Here is a 16,336-nt window from a genome sequence, read left to right as displayed (position 1 = left end):
TTGGCTACGTACAGCTGTGTTCAATATAATGGTCCATCGTTCGGACTGTTTTGTTGATTTTTGACCAACTACCCACTTGGTTTGGTTGCTTGCTTGAGGCTTTGGTGATAGGCACGCCCACGACAAACCATAACTGTCTGTAACTTTTTTGCGATATTACTAACTTATTTTACTGTCGTATAAATAAACTGCTATTATACTTCACACAACTGTTTGTGCAATGTATGTACATTGACAGAAAATAGTCGATTGCCGAGTTTTGACCAGCGTATATATTTATTCTAATTTGGCTTACCTAGAATACCTAGTCTGTAGTTGATGGTGATAACAACAAGCCCCGCATAGCTAGCTAGCACGGCCCCGTCGTAAACGTTTCCAGAATTCCACTCAAAAGATTCTCCGTGGATAAAAATAACAACTGGATATTTGGCCTGCAATGTCGGACCCACTGAAACAAAAAAAAATTACAAAAACATTTATTATGAAAAAAAAAACAGAGTTCAAAAATCAAATAATTGTATTGATTGTCTTTATATTGTCTTTATACATATCAGAGTTGAAAAATCACGTAGGGCATATATGTATTTAAAACGAATATTACGATTATAAAATGTGATGGGAAGAAAGTTCATACTACAGAATTGCATTTCGTTTTGTTTACGGGAATAACAACGCCTTTTGACAATATGTTAATTTATGGTCACATTGGTAATGTGTATAAGTGAGACATTCAAGTACGAGCAAAATGCGTGATACCTGAATGAAATCAGATGACGTGGTTTAGGAGGGGGAGGGGGGGGGGTTCAGTTTACAATTTAAATACACTGTGACCTCGTTATCACTGATCACTGAATAAAATTGAAACATAAGCAAGTAGGCGAAAAATAAAACTACACGTGTTTTCTCTTTTAATATCATCTAGTACATTTTTTTTGAGAAAAGGAACCACAAAGCAGGGACCGGCCCGCTATCCCTTATCGGGGTTTTATAAGGGTATTGCATAAGGCTTAACTCACCATACCCTTTGCCAGACGAAACCCTTTGTTTTGCTTTTAAAAACCCTTATATAAAGCTACCACATTTGAGTAATCGGTAGCCCAAATACCCTTAGAAAACCCTTATCATCCGCTCACCAACACCTTGCATATTGCTTATAAGGGTTAGCCTTATAAAGGGCTTCACTTTTAGCATACAAGCGTGCTAATTTAAGTCGTCTACCTTGTTCATAAAGCACACATTACTTCGAATCCGAGCGATCGTCGGCGGCGACGGCGGCGTTCTTTGACTAGGTACGTATTTTCTTTCCTTTTCATACACTACCGTAGATATATACTAATCCTGTCTCTTTCACGCAAAGGGAAACCTTTATAAAAAGCGCTTAAAGATAAGGGTAACCCTTATTAAGGGCTAGCCTTATTTTTGGTTAGCTTTTCGGTAAGGGTTAGTCAAAGGTAGGGGTATGAATGGGCTTGCAGTTCAAAAGGGAAAGTCTTTCAATGTGTTAGCCGTGTTTAAGTGTCGCCCATTGAAAGGGTTTTATCGCGGAAAGGGTTGTCCGGTCCCTGCCACAAAGTTGTCTCAAAAACCTCTAACTTTGTAGCCAACTATTCGCGTATATAAATAAATCACCCTGTATTTATTCTAGTATTACTGTGTATGACTTTAAAATCACAAATCAAAACATTTGACAAAAAAAATATTTGTTCCAAACAAGTTTTTATTTTGAGAATTACCTTTTAATATTTATTTCCTATTAAAACAATAAAGTGTGCTAAAACATGATAACCTAAACTAAAAAACTTACAAATAAAAAATCTGACCTGAATGTCTGTATCTTTAGGTATTTAAAAGAAAGTAAACAAACCACATGTAGGTATTTCATTGGGCAAGAAAATTCGTCAAGTCAATTAATTTACCGATACCTTTCATTCTTCGCGAAATATTTAAGTTCAATTATGCACGTTCTTACAAATAAATTCTTTAAAAGAAATCTTCAACCGCAGTAAGTGCACTGATTTTAATATGAAATGTGTCATATGAAAAGAAATCACCCAATTTATTTTAATAAATAAAAAAATTAATAAATAAAAACTGAATAAAGTTTTTTCCTGGTGCTGAATTACAAAAAAATATAACAAATCTAAAATTAGGAATTATTTTTATTTAAAGTGACTACATTTGTAAACAAAAAACTTTAATGTCCTCTTCGGGTTCACCGGTAGATGTAGAACTGAAAAAAAAAAGTGAATGAAATGAAATGAAAACTATGCGTTGTGAGTGTCGTCGCGTCAGCTTACCATGCACAGCCCAGTGTAAATCATGCAAAGGTGGCTATACAAATCAAAAGTAAGTTAATGTAATTTTCAATCCAGAGTTATTTTGCATGCTGACTGATTATAGGTCTGGCACAAAATTATAGGTTTAATGGTAATCAACTAGGCACAAAAATAATTCAACAGTAAATCTACAGGCACAAAAATTATCCAACAGTAATCTACAGCAACCAGTTCATGTATGATCGGTGATTTTGTAGTATTGAAATGGTACGAGTACTTCTCAAAACGACTTTTTTTTTCAGTTCTAAATCTACCGGTGAACCCGAAGAGGACATTAAAGTTTTTTGTTTACAAATGTAGTCACTTTAAATAAAAATAATTCCTAATTTTAGATTTGTTATATTTTTTTGTAATTCAGCACCAGGAAAAAACTTTATTCAGTTTTTATTTATTAATTTTTTTATTTATTAAAATAAATTGGGTGATTTCTTTTCATATGACACATTTCATATTAAAATCAGTGCACTTACTGCGGTTGAAGATTTCTTTTAAAGGATTTATTTGTAAGAACGTGCATATTTGAACTTAAATATTTCGTGAAGAATGAAAGGTATCGGTGTTGTGTTTTTTTGTAATACTTTTATATACTCAGTACTATATATATATTTATTAAACTATTCATGTTCCATAATATTTTTTTTAAGAAATCAAGTAAAAACTATCAATCGAGTAAGAAAAAAAACTTAAGATGCCGTTTTTTGCCAAAAGGGTTCAGTATATGTTTTATGAGTATTTTTTTATAAGTAACGTATATAATGAACTTTTATTTGAGATATTAAACATTGAAATCGGTCAAATAGTTAAGCTTGTAGAATTTTTTGAAATATATTTTGAAGAAATTTACACTCACATTCAAACTTTTATATTTCGTGAAGTATGAGAGATATCGGTGTCGGGTTTTTTTTATAATACTTGTTATTTATTCAGTAATATATACATGCATTAAGCTATTCATGTTTCATACATTTTTTTTGAGAAAACAAGTAAAAACTATCAATCGAGTAAAAAAAAAAACTTAAGATGCCGTTTTTTGTCGAAAGTAATCAGTATATATTTTTTGAGTATTTTTTAAAAGTAATGTATATAATGAGCTTTTATTTGAGATATTAAACATTTAAATCGGTTCATTGGTTTAGCTTGTAGAATTTTTTGAAATTGTTTTTTAAAGAAGTGGCGCCATCTCTGTTCCTAAGGGGTGAAACTTGCGCTGCTGTAGGTCAAATCACTCAGTTTGGTCCCTACTAGCACTGTGCAAAGCGGCTTGCTTTTATCATGAAGTGCAGCATCCGGGCAAAAATGGCCATAACAAGTATGACTATTAAAAATCCATGAGGCTTGTGACCAATTGCAGGCGTGGTTCTCAACAAATTTTATTTTATTTATTGGAGAAACAACAGAGGTATGCGACAGGATAATAGGTTACATTGTTAGGTACATATATGATTGAGATGACACTTACTTCCTTAAACGCTCTCACTAAAACATACTTAAAATAAACGGACTTAACTAAAAGGTAGGTTTACATACAAGTTTACCAAGTGTTCCAGACCATGCGTATGTGTACTGTAATCAGGTACTACAATTAAAATGAAAGAGAAAAGAAAAGAAAACTACCAAAAACTTGGACATACTGACAACCAATCAAATCAATATATGTAACATTAAGTACAATTAAGTACAATGGCAGTAGCGATACTAATAAATAAGCGATACTATAGCAATGATGACGACACATTACTGACGAACACTATGTTGGCCGTTGAGAATATTGAGTATTTGATTACGATATTTGGGCTTGGCGACATTGAATATATCGATGGAAGTAAATTCTTTATTGTAAGTGTTACAAATACGACGTAAGGGGGCTCACAAACCGGCGTTACTAGAGGTGGTGGAAACCGAAAACAAAGCATTAGAGCGCGAGCCGCATCGAGCTGGGACTCTGAACCGTATGAGCTCCAGCAGGTCTATACTGTTAAAGTGACCTTTGCAGATATTAAAGAGAGTAATTGCGTCACAGCATTTGCGTCTGGTATCTAATGACTGCAATTTATAATAGCGCAACAGATCAACGTACGGAAGACGTTTTCCTGTCAATCGTCTATGTAATGCCCGTAAGAACTTTTTTTGAACCATTTCCATAGCATTTGCATATTTCTTATACAGTGGATTCCAAATTACAGAACCATATTCTAAGTGGGGTCTAACCAGTGATTTATACAGCAGAAGATAACTTGAAGATTTTTTAAAAACCTTTGCAGTTCTCAGAACGAAACCTAGCATTTGATACGCTTTTGAAATGATACGCTCTATGTGCAATTGGAATCAAATGGTCTATTACTTAATTATTCGAAATCCAATGTTATGTTGTTTTCTGGACGAAAGGTTCAACTGACACCGTGCATGGCTAACTTTCCGATGCCCATGTGCGAAGAGAGTAAGTTCCTCGGATTCCTGATTAACAACACTCTAAATTGGAAGTGCCATGTAGACAACCTTTGCGATCGGTTGGGTGGTGCGTCGTTTGCGTTGATGAAACTAAAGCCACTAATCTCCGCAGAAGCCCTAAAGCAGGTGTACTTTGCGCATTTCCACTCTATCATGGCATACGGCTCACTGCTCTGGGGTAATTCAACAGATGCAAAAAGAGTCCTAATAATGCAGAAACGCGCAATACGTACACTTGCCGGGGTAAAACACAGGCATCCTTGCAAAGAGCTCTTTAGCTCTCAACGTATAATGACGCACTACTCACAATACTTGTTCGATCTATTGCTATATGTAAGACACAATATATCTCGATTTGCTACAGTTAACATTCCGGGCAAACTGCTTCGAGCTACAGGGCGTCTGAGAACAGTTCCCCGTCGCATGGCACTTTCAAGGAAGAACCCTCGAGTCATTGGCCCAACTTATTACGAACAACTACCTGCTGACCTAAAAAATGAGCCGTGTGACGAAGCATTTAAGCGCAAATTGAGAAACCTTTTGTTGGATAACCCTCTGTACTCTATAAGTGACTTCATGGAATTGAATTTGTAATGATATATGTAATTTTATTTATGATTTAAATGATTTATTGTATTTTAAAAATGACATTTACTTCTTTTGTGATATTTTATTTTGTTTTACATTTAATGATGATTCTAAATTGCTAAGATTGATTGCTGAGATTGATGTTTTTGTTTATACATACTTATATGACGATCCTTACTGGGAGAGAAAATTATTTTAATTTATTTTGTATTTTTTAGTATGTAATGTTTGACGATCATGATAAGAAGATATATTAAATGAATGAAAATATTTTTTCTCATTTTTTTCCTTTGCTCGACTCGTACCTACAGAAAAACACTGTCAGTCACTAGTCCGTCAGAAACATCAAATTGTTTATATTTATTTATTTTGCTTAATAAGCATAATTTTGACATTGATGCAAATTTATAGTGTAATTTTTATCCTGAAATAAATAAATCTAAATCTATTTATTCAAATGATAATTTATAAATATTCGAATAATTCGTTTAGGTACAATTTGATGTTTCTGACGGACTAGTGACTGACAATGTTTTTCTGTAGGTACGAGTCGGGCAAAGGAAAAAAATGGGTAAAAATATTTTCATTCATTTAATATATGGCATTCGTGATACTATACAATTAATATTTGCTCTAAAATTTTAGAAGTTATCATATTTACATCTACTTTTTGAGAAAATCTACATGGTGTAGTTAAAAATGATTTTTCAACTTCGACTGACGTGATGGATAACCAAAGCATTATTCTGTAATGTAGCAGCGTATTTTTGTTGTTGTTCACTTTGCTTTCAACTTCTAAATTCGTAATAATGAATGAATTAATGGCAATATCAGCTCAAAATTGGCTTGGCTGTAACCCCAAGCCAAGGATGAGCATAGAATAGATTAGATTAGATTAATTTATTTCTTATTGGGAATTACATGATATTTAACAATGTCACAATGTATCTAAAAAGAAACAAATCATAACAAAATAAAAAAATTAAAAGTCAAATACAGTGAGATAAAATGTCAGAATAGGCTATTAAATTTTGTTGAAACCCGTTTGCCGTTTCTCGCGCGAGTTCTTCTTATAAACCAGCAAACTGTTACGACAAAACCAGCATGGTTTGACAATTAGAGGCTATTTGGTTAGGGGCTGTAAAAGTCGCCTAGTATGACCAATTAGTGGAGATGGAGTATGACCAGGGGTCCCATTTCTCGAACCATATTAGGCTAATGTTATTAGTGTGTTGTCATGAAAACCCATACGATTTGACCGTTTGTGGACTAATAGTATTAGTCTAATACTGTTCGCAAAATGGCCCCCAGACAAAATTACGACTACGTGGCTTCATCATGAAGTAATGAAGTTTTTAGAACTATATCGGGAAGATAGATTGCTACGACCACTGTCACCATACGACATTACACCATACGATACGAGTACTTACTTAGGAATATCGTCGAATACGTCGCTCTCATCGATCTGCCGTATTATTTATATCGTGATATACCCAAAATACCGATTCTGTTTTAATCATTTGATATGGTTTTCATCTTAATTTGATACGATAATAAGAGCATATTGTCGTTTCGCTTGTAAATTCCGCTATGTGATATGTCAAATTTAAATAAATGAAACCCTATAAACTATACAAACCTTAGGTATGTATAGATTATAGGGTTTCATTTCAGTTTTCAAAAATAGAGCATATGTCAGAATACTCGGAATTTACAAGCGTAGCGACTAAATATAAATCGTAAAATGGTGGCGTTGCATGATATGCGATCGACCGACGACATATAATGACAAGACAAAAACTGCTTAAAGTAAGTATACCATAAATTTGCACTTTCTTAGTTTATACTGTAATCTTTTGAGAATGCAAACAATAAATTAGATTATCTCGATATACGAAACATTTTCAGTAAATCAATATTATCCGTTCTTATACAAAACAATAAATTGTCAGTATTGGGAATAAAGTCAAAGCTGCGAACGGATCAACGTGTCTGTTTTCAGTGAACCGTAGAGCACAGGTGCGCTCTGTGGAAACAGATTTTATGAGACAAGATTTATAAACGTCGACCTGCAAACTGTTACACTTGTTCAATGTTAACATTTTGGTATGTTAATATCATTCGGTTGACTTGTATTTTGTAAACACAATATTCATTACCTATTTTGTTTATAAAATATATCACCACCACCATTTGTCACCACTGTAAAGCTTAACGATAAGTTTGTGAGTTTTACCTAGGTAGTCATATAATAATTATGATTTGTGTGTAAATACGAAAAGAAAGATAATAACTATAAAACATACCTTGTACGGGGGTGTAAATGTTCATGTAGAGGCAATCCTCGCTTTGATTCTTCAGTCTTGGTATCAGTCTCCTCAAGTACTCCAGTCTACCTTTGGGCATTCTCTCCAAAGCAAGAGTCTCGTTTGAAATGTCTGGCAAGCGTTGGGGGCACACTGGGCCCATTTGGTCAACCTGTTTTACGTCATCCCAGGGGGCTGGAGCGCGCGTGGGCGCGAACCTGCATTATAAGCGGCTTTTTTAATTTATACTTATTACATCCACACACTGCAACTGCACTGCAAGAACCGACGTTAATTGTACTCAGATACTACACAGAACTTGTTGCATAATGTATGATACTTAACATAAATACACTATAACGTGGTGCAATTGTAAATAATTATTGAAGATTACCTGTTAGACCCGGTAGGTGGAGTTGCATACGGTACTCCCAAATACGCTTCCACTGGTTTCAAGAATTTATGTTGATCCATTGGCAGTATAACACCTTGCATTTTACCGTATCTCGTTCCAATCACTCTTGTCCGAAGCATAGAATTTCTTCCACCGTTGTAACTATTGCCACACGAACTTATTGGGAGTAGTAATATAAGAAATATGACAAACTTTGCTTTATCTGTTTGCTTTGATTTCAAATTAATATTTGCCTTTATATATGTGGAACGTTTTTCAGATTTAATGTCTAAGTTTTGCTCATTTATTAATTTCGTGTTGACGTTAAGGGTATACTGTTTGATTGAATTACATATATGTAGCGGCAGTCTTATATTAGCCATTTTGAGACAGTGTCAGCTATGGGGTCCCATTATTTATTCAATTTCGTCAATATTATTACAATTGCGGTGCATTAAGTTATTTGAACAAACGTCTTTAGAAAAATAAACTGCTTTTAAAAATGTTGGCAAAGTATCTTGACTAGGCGCAGCCATCGTTTATAACCTGTAACAAAAGAAACTAGAATTATTTAAAACATTTTTAAAATGTGTGTCGAAATACCTATGTGGTTAACATTGCCCTATGGCAATAGTAGATTGTTAACCAAGGGCTACCCATTTCTGTCGAGGTAGTTTGGCGCTCGAACGCAGTGAGAGCGCCAATAGTCCGAGACGGAAATAGTGCCTTTCACCCGAGTTAAACACTCTACTTTTCATATCGAACGGGAGGAAACCAAACAAGACAAGGCAATTTTGCTAAATCAGTAATTAAATTACCTAATAGACCTACGGCCATGATTTTTTTCCTTGGGACTTACTTGCAATCGGAGACTTTACATGTGTGAAGATAAATAACCCCTATCGAAAAACATTTAGATTGCAATATTTACGAAACCACACATATTTTAATAGACTGCAGTAATTTTAAAATGATTTGTTGAATTTGTTCATTATAGTATGAACATCAGCGGGATTGCCTCTTACTTTTTAATTTTCTACTTCTACTCCCAATAGTCAATGGCATCCTAATCATTTAGCCAACATAATAGAAGTATTTTCTACAGAATTTAAATATTAGATCACAATTTAATGAAAAGATAAGCAATTTTTATCTTACCTATATATAGTTTTATTTTCATAATCACATATAGTGCTAAAAAACTTTAAAAAAATTAAATTAAATTAAAAAGCATTTATTTCGGATTACATATTACATCCATATAACCTACATATTATTAAAATTAAAAATTAAATTAATATTAAACTTAAAATTAACTTAACATATTTAAAAAAGTTACTTTTAATAAACTGCATGTGGCGCGTGCGATTTTGCCCAGTGGCCAAATATCGGGCTGTCATCATTGACGTATAATAGAGTGGACTCGGCGTATTGTTCTATACATGCAATCAGTTATACAAATACCAAGCATTTCGATGCCGCATAAGTAAAAATTATGTTGTCACTTTCTAACCAATATATTTTCCCTTATGTGGAAAAAGATAACAATACTTCAATGCGTGCTGCTATGGCAACATTTTTCATTTGACGTGCCTACTGTGGCCGGTCCGCCATATTTAGTTACGGTTTTCCAAGGTACAAGAAGTGTCAAAGTGTCGTGTTATTAAAATAAAATATTGGATAATTGCAAATTCTGTGAGTATTTCTCTTTAATAATGTGGTGTAGTGGTTAAGGACAAGAAAGGACATAATGCCTAAGTGCAGTGTTGTTGGATGTGGCTCAAGAAAAAAGGAAAACCAGAAAAGTTTGTCTTTGCACCGGTATGTTTACATTTTAACTGAAATATTTGTTATTTCACAGATGACTGACTTCTTATGGTGTGTACTTAGTTAATAATTAGCCAATAAATCCGATTTGTGATATATTGGAATAAAATAAGGATTAATTTTCGAGATTTTCGTACTATAGAAATTAGTGCATTTGACAGTTAGTGATGTGCTTTTATATCGAATTTAAGAAATGTTAGGCGAAGAATCTTATGACTTACTTTTTTTAGTCAAAGTAAGTCAGGACCAATCTCATTTTGGTCATTATTTTATGGTCTTTATTGCATCTTGTTCTACTCTTTTTCCCATTTTTTACTCATTATGTAGATACAAACTTATTATATGTATATACTTAAAACATGTATCCTGAATGCGGTTGTACTGAGGGAAAGTAATCAAATATTGTTTAATATTATCCCCCGCCTGTTATTCGCTCTGTCTTCATGTACATGTACTGTACATATTATGTATTATGTAAAGTTTTATTGAGGTTTTGCAATAAAGAGGATTTGTGTTGATTGTTTTTTTTTTCAGGTTACCGAAATCTGAATATATGAGAATAATATATGAAAGCAACTCCAACGACCACGATGCAAAACACAAACACCTGCTGATGAAAAGTGTTATTCAAGCTTACCTTGATATACGTTTCCGATATTATGGAAAAAAACAAACGGAATTATTTTTTTTCCGGAACTACCTGAACAAAATTGTATTATTCCGAAATGAATAAAGATTATTTTTGTGTATGAATGTTGTTTTATTCTACATAGGACGAATAATCTTCTTATGTTAAGCTCCCTCCACACTCGTTGCGCGAATCGCAATGCGAACGCGAGTGTGGAGTCGATTTCGCAGGACTGTGAACTCTACTCCACACTCGCGTTCGCGACTTCGCGCACGAGTGTGAAGGGGGTTTATATTGAATAACGGTACCCTAGTTCACAATATTACTAATTACATTTATTTTATTAATGAAATTACTACTTTGTAATACGTGCACTATCATCCTACCTTTTTTGTCCGTAATTAGTACGATTATGAAATAGAGTAGGTATCGATATTGTACATGTTCGTCATAAGGCTCATAAGCCAACAAATAGCGTTCTCTTAATATGTTATTGTAAGTTACATGCCAACAATTTTTCTGCTTTGCCTTAAGGTTGACTGGTAGTGAATGTCATAAGGCATTAAGTCCGCCTTTTGTACGCTAATCCTATCTAGCCTTTTAGTTTCATTAATTTGTGTTTAAAATGATGACAACTTAGTTTATCGATATCGATATCTTTGACTATCAACTTGTCTTCTCAGCACTGCAGACCGCCATGTTTTGTTCTTGGCAATATGGCGTCGGCCACACTTTTTTTGTAGGTATGTCATTTCCATTTGATTCCTTATTCATTGGCTGTCATAGGCCCCTGCGACCGCGCTCAGGACCCCGTTGGTGCTGCCGCGCGCAGGGACGCGACGCGTTTGCGCATAATGGCATGGAAATCGTCCGTGTGTGCCTCCGCGAACATCCCCGAAACACTGCAGTACCGCGGCAGCCCCATCAGCATCCTGAACGCGTTATTGTAGAGGACGCGCAGCGCACTATAAGCTTTCTTCGTGCAGTTGATCCACAGGCTGCAAGTTTAAAAAGTTTGGCAATATGATCTGAACAAGGTTAATTTAGTTGTGCATTTTGCAAACGTGCGGATCAACATGTTGCTTCTCACTGATAGTGCCCTGCGCTCCCTCTCCACGTCCACGTCATCATTTTGAGACGCAGTGACCCAATGCCCGAGGTACTTAAACTGTGTTACTAATTTCAACTGAACGCCCCCTAACATGACTGGTGGTACTATGCTGTTTAAAACCCCATTTAATATCGTACAAACGTTTAACCGTGGCTGTATAAGATTCTGCTTTTTCTCATTTACGCAAGTTTTAATAAAATATTGTTGGTGTATTTCTTTTGGTTCCCGGCTTCAAGTAAATACAATTCAACAAAAGAAATCAAGAATAATTTATTGTAACAATTTACTTACATCATTTTTGGTAAAAAAAACAATGCGGGATTAGTCAAATTAAAACAATTACCAATTGTTTCAGGCGGGGAAATAAAGACACTATTTTTCCATTTTGTTTCTACCCTCCTCGTGGGACAGGGACGCAGAGGAGTACACCACTTTTCTGCACTAGAGCAGAAATGTATCACTTTCTGCGCACGTTTTAAAACAACAACGACACACTTTCAGAGCATGAGATGTGAAAAATACGATTTTGAGTCAATTCTGACACCTCAAACCGATAAAATAAATATATTTAATAATAATAATGTATGATATTGACAGATGACATAATTAATTTTGCGAATTAGTAGATTGTATGACTAGTGAATAAAACGATCCATTTTAGGCGAGGTGTGCATATAGCTACCCGAGCCGGAACGCCGAGGGTCGATAGGCACAGCGAGGTTAAAATGGGTTTTATTATCGAGTTATACACTCTACTTTTCACTTTGAATAAAAAAAACAACAGGTAGGTACTTATTTTATATTTTATGAAATATTAAAAGTACAATTGGTACAGTTTTTAATATGTAGAGGTATTCTGAGTCAATTGGGGAGGCGAAAGAGGTGTTCCGGGCAGATTTATAGAATTCTGATTCGATTCGGGAGTAGTATAGAGCCGGCGTAGACGAAATACCCACAGCTTTGCTAAAAAACTGTAGTACGGAACTTACACCTATAATTACTAAATTATTTAACCAGTCCTATGCGCAAGCAACTTTTCCAGATAAATTAAAATTTACAATAATAAAACCTATTCTTAAAAATAAAAGCGACCCGCAAAATTCAAACCAATATCGACCCATAGCGTTACTACCTGTAATATCCAAACTTTTCGAAAAAACAATGGCAAATCGCATCTACAAGTTTTTAGAAAAATTTAACCTATTAGATGTAAATCAGAATGGTTTTCGCAAAAAACACTGCACCACGCTCGCAGTATATAAATACGTAAATGAAATTCTTAATTACCTAAGAGACAAACATTACGCTATCGGCTTGATGTTAGATATGACGAAGGCATACGACAAAATTTCACACTCTATCCTATTAAATAAACTTTATGGAATAGGTATTCAAGGCGGTGTACACAAATGGCTATAATCCTACTTAAAAGACAGGGCGCAATGCGCACAGATCCAACATCATGACAAAAACACAGGCCAAGTCTCAAGCATACAATCAGACACCCTAATAACCAATTGTTCAATACCTCAGGGGTCAGTTTTGGGATGTATCCTGTTTTTAGTCTATATCAATGATTTGCCCAAAATTACAAAACACACTTGCATCATGTTCGCAGATGATGTGTCGTCCCTCTTGTTTAGAAGTCCCATAAAACATAACTTTCAGAGTGATATCAACGAAACTTTAACAGAAATTAGGAACTGGCTAAATGAACATAATTTGGAACTTAATATGAGCAAATCCAAATTAATTCAGTTTCACCCGTACCAAAAAGAAGATTTATATTTATCGGCAACGTCAAAAGAACTTGGCATCGAAGAGGTTAGTTCATTCAAACTATTAGGACTAAACATTGACACGAATTTAAATTGGAAAACGCATATTGAAGAGGTCAGGAAGAAACTATCACGTTTTTTGTTTGCGTTAAGTGTACTAAAAAGGAACACAAGCGTAGAATGTGCACTTTCTGCATATTACGCATATGCCTACGCATGGTTGCGGTACGGAGTAATCTTATGGGGGAATAGCACAGACGTCGAAGATCTATTTATGGCACAAAAAAAATGCGTACGTGTTATAGCTAATATCCGACAACCAGAAAGCTGCCGACCACACTTTACTAACCTAAAGCTTCTTACGTTACCTTGTATTTACATACTGGAGGTTGGACTATTTGTAAGAAAACATATATCCGACTTCCAGTACGTTAAAAGCGCGCGTCGAAATAGACAACTAGCTCTACCAGAACCTAAATTAGCCATATATAAAAACGGGCCACATTACCAGTCAATAAAAATATATAATAAAATCCCAGACTATATTAAAGAAGTTGAAACGTATAATATACTCGTATTTCGAAACAAACTGAAATCGTGGTTAATTGATAAATCATTTTATTCATATCAGGAATTTATGACATCTGATAACGAATAAGTATTAATTTCTACTTTACTAAAAATAACTTTATTGTCTTGATGTAATGGAATGATTTAAAGAATGGACATTATTATTATGCTAAATTACACGCCAGTTATTATGATAGTTTAGCGTTAGTATGACTCACAACAATTTAAAATTCGATTATTGTTATTTTTTATTGACATTACTGCATTATTTTAATATAGAACCTTTAATTCGTATCATGTTATTATTAGTATAGGTATTATTCAATTACTATTTACTGTGATTGCAAAGCTAATGACTTGAAATGTATTTAATTTATTTTGAAAGTATACGTGGTAATTAGAGTTTTGAATGATTCACGGTTAGTTTCACTAGACTTATATTGACCGGGATATAGACCGTGATTACCTTTTGTATTCACACAAATTATACGTGGTAAATTTAGATATTAAGCTATAAGTAATATATTTTATAAGATAATTTTAAGTATTAGCTATTAAGGTAAACTTGCTATACCCTATTCAGGGTCCATGTTGTGACAATTTAGTTTAAGATATCATCTGTAATAACATATGGAATGCAATAAATAAATGAAATAAAATGTAGGCGAAAGCTGTTGTGTTATTACCAAATACGAAGTTTCTCTTAAATACTTAAATAATTACCACAGTATACGTACCAATAAAAAACCCATAGTTACGATTAACTGCCGATGAGTGCCGTGATTGGCTGTTGTGAACTGTTTTTCGAATCAAAAATATGTAAAATACGATTTTTACCCCGCTTTGCAGGTCTAATATGAAGCACTTTTAGAGCATGAGAAGTGAAAAAGCTATATTTCAGTTTGCATCAAATAAGATATTGATATATATCAGGCTGGATTTTTTTACAGGGTGTTTTTGTATGGTTGGTCTCAATGTAAAAGTTCACCCCGTAAATTCTTGCAGGTGACGAAAAAACAACCTTTATTATTATTTCATTAAATCAAATTTTCATAAATATCAAATACAAGTAATTTCACCACGAAAGTCTTGTCAAATACACTAAAAACGTAAAAATTAGTAATCAACGGAAAAAAAATCATCATAAATATTTTTAAGAAGACTAAACTTACCACAACCCACCTCATCGTTATTGATTATTAAAAACTAAATCAGAACAAAGTCTAAATATATACTCCGTGGGCATAGGAATTGTTTTGAAGGCCTGAGAAGATAGCAAATACCCCACCTATGTGCCGTTTTAATTTGGCAAATGATGAACCAAACGCTCTATAATTTTCGTTGTAAAAAAATTATAAGAATCGGAATAAAATATTACAGGGTAGTTTGCTCTTGGTCTAAAGGATTTTTTAAAACTACGCTAGCCTTCCCTAACTTGGCATAATATATTAATTATTGTACCTATTCTAAGACACATTAGTTTTAATTTTCCTAAATAATCATCATTATTGGTGATTAAACAATAATTAACAACATCATTAGGCTCATCTTTGAATTCTGTATGATGTCTTGTTTTCCTAAAATAAATACTTTTTATTTTATTATATAGTTATAGGTGAGCAGCTATGAAGCTGATGAGCCTATGTCACACAGTGTCCAAAGCGTCCATAGTTCAAAGTTTGTGTAGTCATATCACATCATTAAGTAACATCAGTCTATTTTATTGTTTAAAAGTCACTTGTGCAATCTGTTTTTAAACACATTGACCGACGGAGCAGTCACAACTAGAGTTGTGCCGTTCCCGGTAACATTACCCATTTAGTATGGGGAATGTTACCGAGCGAGAAATTTCCCCATACAAAATGGGGAATGTTACCGGGAACGGCACAACTCTAGTCACAACACTATCCGGTACAGTTCCAAGCCGCCACGACACAGTTGGACAAGGAATGATATGCAGCTTTAGTAGTAGTGGGAGTGCGAACAATTTTATTCTTAGGTTGTGACCTCGGGTCTCGCGGCGGATTGTTCTCTTATTAATTATTTCGTGAATGTCAGGGTTTTATGTCATTTTGGCGCAGAGGCCATGCTAATCTTCTCTGTATCGTTCCAATTTTAGTATATGTACTGCCGAAGCAAGTACACCAAAACAGCAGCAAGTACCGCCAAAACATTCTGGAATCTAAAAATATGCATGCAATCAGCTTTAATTGATCCATTCGTATTGAGAAGAAGACGAGAGAAGAGACGAGGATACTCAATCCTTGAGAGATTTTAAAAAGATGACAAATGGGTTATTTAGTATCCGATAGCAAATGCTTGTAATAAATCAAGAGGTTCGATTATT

General features: G+C 34.3%; 1 protein-coding gene and 1 non-coding gene across 2 annotated transcripts in view; both read right to left on the bottom strand.

Moving 5' to 3' along the window:
* The window catches only part of LOC134753818 (neuroligin-4, Y-linked-like), a 105,590-nt gene that overhangs the window by 21,253 nt on the left and 68,001 nt on the right, over positions 1-16,336 (bottom strand). Inside the window, exons 2-4 of the mRNA XM_063689761.1 lie at positions 8,076-8,621; positions 7,682-7,899; positions 296-448 (exon numbers count right to left, since the gene is read on the bottom strand). Coding sequence (XP_063545831.1) covers positions 296-448; positions 7,682-7,899; positions 8,076-8,458 — 754 coding nt within the window. The 5' untranslated portion in view covers positions 8,459-8,621. The remainder of the gene's footprint in view (positions 1-295; positions 449-7,681; positions 7,900-8,075; positions 8,622-16,336) is intronic.
* On the bottom strand, positions 16,028-16,132 carry LOC134755276 (U6 spliceosomal RNA). The gene has a single exon (XR_010129030.1). It is a non-coding gene; the product is annotated as a U6 spliceosomal RNA (small nuclear RNA).

The sequence above is a fragment of the Cydia strobilella genome, chromosome Z (genome assembly GCF_947568885.1).
Source record: "Cydia strobilella chromosome Z, ilCydStro3.1, whole genome shotgun sequence".
Classification (NCBI taxonomy): domain Eukaryota; kingdom Metazoa; phylum Arthropoda; class Insecta; order Lepidoptera; family Tortricidae; genus Cydia; species Cydia strobilella.
Note: the sequence above shows the minus strand (reverse complement) of the source record. Positions and strands in the feature narration are given on the sequence as shown.